This window comes from Aotus nancymaae, unplaced genomic scaffold (genome assembly GCF_030222135.1).
Source record: "Aotus nancymaae isolate 86718 unplaced genomic scaffold, 86718_ANA_hifiasm-v0.15.2.pri h1tg000089l, whole genome shotgun sequence".
NCBI classification, from domain to species: Eukaryota; Metazoa; Chordata; class Mammalia; order Primates; family Aotidae; genus Aotus; species Aotus nancymaae.
Window position 1 is genome coordinate 2,521,149 of NW_026988504.1, and position 11,352 is coordinate 2,532,500.

Sequence of the window (11,352 nt, forward strand, 5' to 3'; positions counted from 1 at the left end):
GAAATGTGCTCCCCAAACTTCTTTCTTCTGGAAGAGATTGTGCCAAACTGGTGTTCTTTTTAAATGTCTGGTAATATTCTCCAGTGCAACCATGTATGCTTGGAGATTTATTTTTCAGACCATTTTAAGTGACAAATTCAATTTCTTTCATGATTATGGGACTATTCAGCTTATCTTCTGAACAGATAATATTCAAAACATTCAATTGGTTGATTGTGGAAGTTGGGGTTTTAGAGGAATTGGTCCATTTCCTCCAAGTTGTTGAATTTAAGAGTGTAACGTTGTTTATTATTCTTTAAATGGCTGCAGGCTCCGTAGAGATTTTCCCATCTCCCTCTTGATTCTTCTGTTTTGTTGGTATCGCTAGGAATTTATCCATTTCATTGATTTTTTTCTGAGAATCAGCTTTTGATATTTCTCCATTGTTTTTCTGTTTTCAATTTCAATGATTTCTGCTCTTTATCATTTCCTTTCTTCGAATTGCTTTGAGTTTATTTGACTCTTCCAGTTTCTTGAGGCAGGAGTTTATATTAATAATTTGGTATCTTTCCTCTTCTAACACAAGCTTAGTGCTATAAATTTCGCTTTCAACACTGCTTTAGCTGCATCTTGTAAATACAGATACGTTGCATGTTCCTCCTCATCTGATTCGATGCATTTTTAAAGTTTCCCTTGAGGCTTCTGACCCATTATTCACAAATACGTTGTTTAGTTTTTTTCACAGATTTTTCTCTTGTGTTTATTGACCGTAGTTGATTCTCCTGTGGTTAAAGACCATATTCTGTGTTTCTTAAAACTTGTTGAGGTTTATTTGATGACCCAGGACATGACCTACGTTGATGAATGTTCCGTGGGCACTAATGTATTCTAGTATGTATTGGCTGTCGTTGGATGGAGTATCCTGTAAATACCACCGTGATACTTAGGGCTGACATTTCAACATAGATGATTACTTCATCTTCAAGAAAAGATGGCCTAACTTCTTCTTTTCTGATCTCTACGCCTCTGTTTCCTGCCCTCGTCTTCTGCGCAGACTGGCTTATTGCGTGATGCTGGAGAGGAACGTGGGAACAAACACCTCTTCTGTGTTTCTCACAGCGGTGCTCCGTGAAAGCACTTACCTCCCCCTTGCCCCCTCCTCTCATGAGGCTCCACGTTCAGCCAGAAGCTCCACTGCCCTGTGCCACCAGGATCCTTGATGAAAGACATCTGGTCGTTACCTCACTCCCTCCAGCCTCACTGACAGGGCAGGGGAACCCCTCAGCCTCAGTGGTAGGTGCAGAGGTCGTCCTGTGACAGCAAGCAGGGCCAGGCAGATGGGTCCTGCTGGGATCGCAGTGCCCCGTTCTGCATCCCATGGTGCTGGCCATCATCTGTGGTCCAGAATATCAAGCGATTTCAGATAATACTTTAAAATAGATGAAATTAGGAAAAAAAGACGGTTAAACGGTAAGAATTAATTTTGGAAAAACTCTCAGTTTTATGACAAATGCAAATAGTATCTTGTATTCATGAATTAGGGATAATAAATTTTTCCTTGTTGCTTGTCATATTTCATACAAATCAATTAAAGATCAAATATATTTAATGGATCATAGATATATCTAAAGACAACTAAAGGTAGTTTATTCAAATATGTATTTATTTATCAAGCCATATTTATAAATACGTCCTGAGCATCCGTTTAACATGAGGTATTCTTGGCAGGTTTACATAACAGATGTAAAGTAAGCTGATAACCTTAGCCTTAGAAGAGAGGCTACAGGACAATGCGTCATGATGTCAAGGCTGCTGTGTAGGAGATCGCTGCGTTAGGTCGGCCGAAGAAGGTTTCAGGCCCGGCGAAGTGTTTGTGAAGAAAGGAGAATTTTAGTTGCGCTCTGGAAGTTGCCCGTGCTAAGGACACGCTTTGCTTTGTCTGTGAATTTCATTTAGGATCATCAGCTGTAAGGGTTCTTAAATTTGTTACGCGGAGAAATCACTTTTCTTTTTACCGAAGCCTCCAAATTCTAGGATTGAGAGTTGTGAAAGGTGCCAACAGAAAAGACCTTTATCTTCCCATGCAAACCTCAGAAAGGGATGGTGCATGGGCGCAGAGAAGCAGTGAAAGGCTTGACGGCCACGTTCAGCTCAGCTGCACAGACTGAAGATGGACAAAATGGCACAAATGTCCCACCAACAGTGAAGCGTCACACAAACCAAAGGCTGAGGCCTGCCACATGCACTGGGCCAGGCTGGGCAACTCATGCTGCCTGTTCCCTCCGGGGCTGCCCTCCCAGCACCCACTGGCGGTGCAGACCTCATCTCCCATGGTCCCATTCTCCTCAGTGGGGCTTCGAGGGTGGTCGTTCTGTGGATTCCAACTAAAGGGGTTTCTACTGCATGTTTTTGGATGAACTCCCCTTCTCCTATAGACAGTGGAAATGACAGCATTTCTGCTAAATTAAAAATGCACTTCTCTTCGGTTGTTGTGATGGAGAGAGAGAGAGAGAGACAGAGAATGAATATTGTGCTTCAATTACATTAGACATTTCTTAACATCAGGGGGCAGATATTCTAATGTTTTGAAACCCTTCACAACTATGGGTTCTTACAGCTTACTATAAATAAAGTGTAAGGTACACAAAGATGACTGGCCAATTTTTATTGAAAAGAGGAAGTGAAACTGTTCAGACTGCATGCAGAGAGGGGAAGTGAGAAGGTGGCTCCGTGCCAAAGCCTGGAGTGCTGCGGGTTGAAAGGCACGGGTTACCTTAAGACCTGCCATCAGGACAGCCACCGTCTCACCTGCGTGCCTGAAGCCAGGTGTCCTGCAGTGATCCCGCACCACCACCCTTCCCAGAAAGCACTCAGGGTGGTGGCTTTTTTTCTTCTAAATAGAGTTACTGATGTATCTGGGGAAATTAAAGGCAGCTAGTGTAGTCATTTAGAGCCCAGAGAAATAAAGCCTCGGGGTGGGAGTGTCAGTGAGTCCCCAGTGCAGCAGCCAGCGACCCCCACTTCCCTTTGAGCAAGGCCCTCTGGCCAGTGCTTCCTGCCACAGACACGCAGTGATGGGCTGCTTCTCTTCATTCTTAAACATGAGAAACAATAAAATCATTGCACACCTCCAGTATGAGAGAGAAGAATCAAAATTAACCAAAGGAAAAAAATTCTGTTGGAGGAAACAGAAATAACTTAGGAAAGAGGAAAGCATCTCTTTAAAACCTAAAAATTAATATCATTTGAAAATTCATAAAGTAATGACATCAGACATCAGCTCATGTCCCTACTGCCTACAAACGACAAACTATGAAATTACAGGAGAAGGCACTTATGAAAATCACTGCTTGAAAGATGAACACAGGCGAACCTGAGCTCCTGTGAATCGGCACCGTGGGTCCCTCCTCTGAATCACAAATGCCATCACAATGGCAAATCCGTAGAGAAGATTTGCAAACTCACACACAGATTCCAATTAGGAAACAGTGACCAAGAAATACCCCTGTTGACAGGTAACCTACCCAAAAACAAACTGATGGTATTCAGCAATCACTACCATCCCAGCCTTCAGCATGAGAAAGGACTTTGCTGCAGAATTCCATGCCGGCCATGCCGTGTGCCCTTCTACAGGACCAGCAGAGGAACAAGAGATTTCAGAACATGAGTTCTGTGAAATACACATTTCATATTGTTCGAGGAATCTCGAGGATTCTGGACATTAGTTCTGTGAAATACACATTTCATATTGTTCGAGGAATCTCGAGGATTCTGGACATTAGTCATTTTTGGCAGCATTATAATATTCAATATAAGATTTAGTTACAGGGATCAGTGCAGGGGCTAATGTGTCATCTATTAGTTCAAATGTGGGTTTTCACAGTGGAGGGCGATGAAGTCACTGCAGCCTCGGGGATGCCGCGGACCCAAGCAAGCTTCTCACTGTGGCAGTGAGTGACCGTGTGACGGGTTTCTGTGCTTTGGGAGTGTACAGCCAGAGGTGGCAGGACTGGACCACACAATCGTGTTCAGAGACACCACACACAAACACGATTTACTCGGAAGCATCTTGAGAAAAGTCTTGCAGAGCGCAGGGGGGTGGTGGAGAAGTGAATCGTGCTCGTGATTGATGGGCTGAACTCATGTTTTTATTTTAAAGAGATGGGATCTTGCTCTATTGCCCAGATTGAAGTGTAGTGGCACAATCACAGCTCACTGCAGCCTCCAGCTCTGAGCTCAAGTGACCCTTCCACCTTAGTCTCCAGAGTAGCTGGGATGACATGTGTGCGCCACCACAGCTGGCTGATTTTTGTATTTTTTGTAGAGATGGGGTTTCGCTACGCTGCCCAGGCTGGTCTCGAATTCCTGGACTCAAGCCATCTGCCCACCTTGGCCTTCAAAAGTGCTGGGATTACAGGCATGAGCCACCGCACTGGCCAGGGCTGAACTTTAATACAAGACTCTTCTGACACACAGCCACAGGCAAGTTCTTGTGCTGATACACAGCATAGGCAAGTTCTTGGTGGGAGCCACGAATAACTTCTCAGGCTATTTCCGTGGCTCCCACCAAGAACTTGCCTATGCTCTAGCCCTAAACCAAACAAAGATGGCTAATGCAGAATGAGACTGACTGGGGCAGTCGAGCCCGAGCCGTCGCTGCAGAAGGAAAGGCACTACCGTCTTTACCGCCAGCACAACTTGCCGCTGGCCTCCTGTTAGAAAGAAGAGAAGCTCGCCTAGATTTGACACCGGGCTTTACTGCTGTCTTCAATGACGGTGAGTTGTAACTGCTCTTGAAAAACATCCACGAGAAGAATCATCGATGGACAAGACTTAATTGTAAGGCCGGTAGCCTTGCCGGGAGCACAGACGCAGACCGCCCCCCACTTTTTTCCAAAGCCCAGACGAGCTCGGGCAAGCTCAGACATGCTCAGGCATGTTCCCTCCTCCCATGCTCACACAGCCTGACCTTCCCTTAAAAAGTCCAGTATGCAAACAAGGTGCTGCAACCCTAGCCTCTTTCTAGCCAATAGCAGTCAAGTCTTTCTAACCAATAGCAGCCAAGTCTTTATGGACAATAGCAGCTGAGCCTTTCTAGCCAATGGCAGCCAGGTAATTCTAACCAATGGCAAGCCAAGTCCTAGCTGAAGGCTTGTAATTCTACCCAGTGACAGTCTTGCTCTCCCACAACCAATCGAGCTCCTTCACTCCCTATAAAACCCCGTATCTGAGAGGAGTCTGTGTGACTTCTCCGGCCCCTCCTGTCGGGCCGCAGAACCTCGTCTGAGAGCCTGAATAAATTCCTTCACATTGGATCTTCTTGTGCTGGCCTCAGTTTCTTCACTTTAAACTCGGCGAGAACAAACCTTACATTAAAGAACTCCACTTCCCAGAGCATCTGTTTCTCTAAGACTTCACCTTCCTTTCTAGTTTACAGGCCGAGGATTTAGTATCCAAGATAAAAGCTGTTATAAAAACACTTGAATTCTCTCTTTTTTTCTCTCTCTCCAACTCAGTCAATACATACCCTGTGTATGATGACTATAAATCTTCCTCTAACGGTGTTTATCTGGATGGAGGCGGCAGACTCATCAAGCCATCTACTCAGCCACTGCAAGTAGTGACAGTGTTACCGTTTGAAGAGTGACACTTGCCCAAAAGTCCATGCCTACACTACGATAACAGATGTGGTGGGAATGAGGACATTACCCAGGCAACGTGGCTGATGGTCCTCATCGGATAATCTCACAGCCACCCCCACGTCCACTGCCTTTAGGCGCCCCCAACTACAGCTGCGGTCACGTGACCTGGCTATGGCCAAGCCAATCTAAAGTGAAGTCTGCTTGTTGCAGTCATCCCTCAATATCCACAGGGCGTTGGTTCCTAGACCCCCAGGGATACGCAAATCTGCCAATGCACAGATGTAAAATGGTGTGTTGCTTGCGTATAACCTACACACAGACTTTGGTGCACTTCAAATCATCTCTGGATTACTTATAACATCTACCACAAGTGAATGCTATGAAAATAGCTGTTATCCTGTATTGTTAGGGAATAATGATGAGAAGTGTACATGTTCAGTACCATGCAGTTTCTTTTCCTGAATGTCTTGGAGCCACAGTTAGTTGACTCCAAGGATGTGGAGGCCGCAGATACAGAGGGCGGGCTCTACTCTCCTTTTGGAAGAGACACGTGTGGCCAGCACTGCCCCTTCCCCACTTCCTCCTGCCTCCCAGGCAGATGAAACGTCTGCAGATGAGTGGGCATATCGCAACCATGTGGACAAAGCCAACCGGCTAAGGATGCCTGGTCCCTGGGGGCACTGCTGAAAAGTCAATCATTTGCCTCAGAGACCTTGTTAGTGAAAAAGACAAGCTGCTATTTGTTGAACACCCAGTAGTGAGATTTTTCATTCCTTCCAATGCTGAAGGTCTCAGACCATACATCCTTTCTTAGGGTGTTGCTTGAGGATTTGCTCCAGTAAAACAAAGGCAAAAATCAAGAGACGAGAAGTGGGGTCTAGACACAGGGATGGGTCCCGGAGAGTTACAAAGGGGAGCCAGCTGATGCCGGGGAGCAGGCACAGTCGCCATCGGCTGAGTAAGGTGGGAGGAGGCGGGAGAGCTCGGAAGACCCGGGGGGAGAAGCCGCCTTCTGCGCTCTGCTGCTCACTTTGCGAATCCATCAGTGGAGGATGTGGGAACGATGTATAGTTCAAGAAGAAAAGAGGAAATGTCCAGGAAAAGCCAACAAGCAAAAACAGTTATAAAAATGGAAATAACAGTACTCAATCTAGCCACCAAGCGAGGACTATTTACATGGCCATAATCAGGTAACAAGGTTTAATGCTTGTCATCCTACAGAATCAATCTACACTCAAGCTCAGAGGAGGTGACCGTGGTCAGAGAATGAAAGACAACCGCAAAACGTACAGACAACAGAAGCTGTAAAAGCAAAAAGGGAGAAGAAAGCACAAGGAAGCGACAGCCTTAAAAGTGAAAGAGATTAGCTACTACTGACAAAACCGGAAATGAAAGCGGAAGGATAGGACTTAAAACTGCAAAGGCAACAAAGTCTAGAGAAACCCAAGAGAGCGAGTAAGAGGGAAAGCAAGAAGGTGTCCTGAGCAACGCTGCCTCTTCAATCTAGAATTTTCTTTTAGAATTCACAACTGAAAACAAATAACAACCTCGAATTTAAACTGTCGTGTAATATGCTTCTTCGCTAACAGTCTCCCACATCATTCCTCCTTTCCTTAAACGGGACTTACTAACGGCAGCTCTGTTCTAAGAGAAAGCCTACAGAGAAGCCAGCATCGCTGAATCAAGAAGCATCGTATCAGCACGTCATCCACAGAGGAGCCGCCCTCTAGAGGAGCTGGCAACGGAAACAGGGAGAGGAGGTGCCTTTGCTCACAGAGTCTCGGCAGAGAAAGTGTGGGGCCTGGGACTATTTTATTTATCATAAACCTTCTGTGCGATTTGACTGTTCAAACCACGGCATATACTAATTTTGTAAAATAAAAATATTTATAAAAGAAGATTGAAACCAGAGAGACTTAAATATTCTTCTTAATTTTTAAATTACAAAGAAATATGACACAATGAAAAACATAAGGACGACTGAGTGACACATAAGCCATTTTCTGGCTCTGATGGTCGGAAGCGTGTGCAGTACTGTCTCTGCGCTTGGATGAAGTCGTCCTCTGCTCTACCTACGGCACTCCCCAGAGAGAAGTACACAATAAGGAAACCTCCTGGTGCCAGGACAAGCACTGTGCCACTAAGGGTATGAAAGCTGATCATCGTCTCTTAAAATTTATGTCACTCATATTTGTGTTAATGTTTATTATTCGGAGGCTTTCTGGTCCAAATAACCATTTTCTTGCATTATATTTAATCAATTCTTTATTTTTTAAACACTGGAACAAATCATTCACCTGTCAATTTCTTTCTGCTCACATGTTATACAATAGAAACTATTAAAACGTATTGTAAATCTACAAAGAATTTGGCTAGTGGTAAAGAGGCAGTGAATATTTGAAAAGAAAAACCCTAAAAGGCTACAAAGGACTCTTGTTTCTAAGCAGATAGTAAAACGGCTGAAATGAACATTAAGATATTAGCTAGGAGCTAATTTTATCATTTTAATTTCCACTGTTTATGTAAGAAACCAAGTGAACAATAGCCAATAATAGTAAGGGTAATAAAAACACACCAGACTGATTTACATTGTAATTAAAGAAAAGAAGGAAGATGAAAATCAGAGCTAATTAAAGACATACGGCCCCGCACTGCCTCGCCATCTCTTCGCCATCTCAGTCAGCATGTTTTTTCATCTGATCGCTTTCATGAGGAATGAGTCAATCAAACATTTTTTTTTTCCTAAAAAAGATGCATGGGAATTTTTTCTGTTACCCTTAATGAAATGAACAGTGTCTTAGGCTGATTAATCCCCGGCAACATACAAGGAGCACACAGCGCTGCCGGAGCACATGCTCAAAGTGCTGGAAAGCAAACTTCTGATGTTACGCATGAGCTGGAGGCGCCGGCCTTCCGCGAAAAGGGGAGCGGGTCCGTATTTAACATGTTTTAATTAACTGAGGCTGATGTATGAGTCTTTCTCTTAACCACTCTACAGCCCATAAATCTGGTGCAGACTCAGGCAGGATTCTTTGGCATTTTTATTTACATATTATAAATGTAAAAACCCACCTTTTTCTGCAATATGTATTACTTGATGCGAGGAAAAGTAAATTACCTCTCAGTGCTTTGAGTTTCTGAATGCTCATTAGATAACCCATCCCGTGGGTAAACCAAGATGAAATGCCTAAAAGCAAGGGAGACATCTGATGATACAAACCTCGATCTTTCTTCCCCTTCTCTTATTATACGACGCAAAACAAACACTTGTTGCATGCGGATCCATTTTCACAGATGAAGCACATTGTATTTATCAGTCACTCTTTTGCAGTGTTCCACATAAAGACTTAATACGAAATACTAAACGGTAGGCACGCGAGCGTTAAAGCCTACCTAACAGAATTTCTAATTTTGTTGCTGATTGTTTCAGCATTTTTCTCTGATGAAACGTGAAAAACATAACAATACATTAAAATTGAATATACCAAAAAGGCTCAAGGAAACATACTGAAGACAATTTCTGTTCCTAAATGGAGAATTTCCTGTATCGCGACCAGTCAGAACTCATGACCCACAGCAGAGCAGTTTGAAAGAAACGTTTCTCCTGAGTTTTAGACGCAGTCTTACTGCTATTTCTTATATGCCGGTATTGGGCTGGAAATGAGGCTGCAGAATATTTCATTTCGACACTCGTGCGCAGGCCACAAGATGGAGGCCTCTTAATTGAAACTGCCTCTTCAATTTGTCCTCAGAATTCACTGTTTAATTCAAACATCAAATATTAATTAAAACAGCCAAGCAGAATGTCTCTTCATTATCAGGGCGCTGTGCAGGCTCTCCGCTTTCTTAAGCGGGAGCGACCAACGGCAGCTGATTTCAGTCATTTCAACTTAGTGGTTGTTGGGGATTTTTTAAAAACACAATAGAAGAGGAAATTGGGGCAGTAACAAAGGTAGCGGTGGAAGTGAAGTCTGTGGGCCCGTTTCTCCTAGAATAAATGTGTCTGCTTTACTTTCACATTTATCTTGGAGGCAGTGACTGTGGAGGCACAAATCGACCCTATTAATGCTATCAGTTAATATTTGGATTAAAAATGACATGGAGTAAAACGAGATGTAAAAATAAGCCCATAAACGTGAACCGGGCCAGGAGCAGTGGCTCAAGCCTGTAATCCCAGAACTTCGTAGCCGAGGTGCACGCACTGCATGAGCCCAGGAGTTTGAGACCAGCCTGAGAAACATGGCGAAACTCCACCTCTACAAAAACTATAAAAATCAGCTGCGCACGGTAGCATGGCGTGCACCTGTAGTCTCAGCTACTCGGGAGGCGGAGAAGGGAAGATTGCTTGAGCCCAGGTGACAGACGTTGCAGTGACCTGAGATGGCACCACAGCACTCCAGTCTGGGCAACAGAAGAAGATTATGGTGGTTTTTTTTTTTTGAGACAGAGTCTGTCTCCAGGCTGGAGTGCTGTAGCACAATCTCGGCTTCTGCAACCTCTGCCTCCCGAGTTCAATCGATTCTTCTGCCTCAGCCTTCCTAGGAGCTTCTACTACAGGTGTGCGCCACCACGCCTGGTTAATTTTTATATTTTTAGTAGAGTCGGGGCTTCGCCAAGTTGGCTGGGATGGTCTCAATCTCTTGATCTTGTGATCTGCCTGGCTCGGCCTCCCAAAGTGCTGAGATTACAGGAGTGAGCCACCGCGCCCAGCCAAGATTATGTTTCAAAAAAAAAAAAAGTGTGCTCAGTGCCTCCCTAGCTCTATACCATCGAATATGCCATCCTGCCCTTGGCATTCTGAGCCCTGCTCCATTCGGAGAATGTTCAACACCTCCCAACCTCCCCACTCGAACCAACCCCAGCCCCGCTCTGCCAGCACCAGAGTGCTCACCTCCAGCTCCTGCTCCCGCTGTAGTGCGAACTGCTTGAAGGACTTGACGATCAAGCCAGCGTTGGAGCAGTCGTACACGAAGATTGACGGGCTGCCCATCCATGTCTGCAGGTCATATATGGACAGAGGGATATACTGCGTGTAGTTCTGGAAAACATACAAAGTGCACGTGTTACATGTGCATCCCAGAAATGCGGGCTGCTGACGAGTACTGTGCGTTACAAAAGGCACACACATTGAGCCTGGCTGCTGGAGAGACGCTGAGTTATCCTCTACACAAGACTATAAAAAACAGCAAACTGGCCAGGCACGGTGGCTCACGCAACCTATACTGCAAGCAGTCAGAACTCATGACCCCCTTGAGGCTGCAGAATATTTCATTCTGACACTCTTGTACAGACTCTGGGTGGCTGAGGTGGGGGGATTGCCTGAGGTTAGGAGTTCGAGACCAGTGTGGCCAACATGGCGAAAACCTGGCTCTACTAAAAACACAAAACTAGCTGAATGAGGTGAATGGTGCCTGTAAAACCAGCTACTTGGGAGGCTGAGGCAGGAGAAGTGCTTGAACCCAGGAGACGGAGGTTGCAGTGAGCCAAGATCGCGCCACTGCTGTTCAGGCTGAGTGACAGAGCAAGGCTCAGTATCAAAACAAAAACAAAAACAAAAACAAAAACAGCAAACTGAACTCTCCACATCTCCTCAGATGCTGCTTCACTCCAGCAGCGCCCGTACCAGGTGGCTGCCGAAGTCATCCCTAGCTCCAGGCTCCTCTGCAGCTGCTGCCTGGTTCAGCCACTGGCTGACTCCTTAACCACTGCGGGACTTCCGTCCACGTATCCC

General features: G+C 45.1%; 1 protein-coding gene across 3 annotated transcripts in view; it reads right to left on the reverse strand.

Annotated features, from left to right (window-relative positions):
- The window catches only part of RPTOR (regulatory associated protein of MTOR complex 1), a 427,638-nt gene that overhangs the window by 219,677 nt on the left and 196,609 nt on the right, over positions 1-11,352 (reverse strand). For all 3 annotated transcript variants that reach the window (XM_064369298.1, XM_064369297.1, XM_064369299.1), the window contains one exon: positions 10,513-10,659. In XM_064369298.1, coding sequence (XP_064225368.1) covers positions 10,513-10,659 — 147 coding nt within the window. The remainder of the gene's footprint in view (positions 1-10,512; positions 10,660-11,352) is intronic.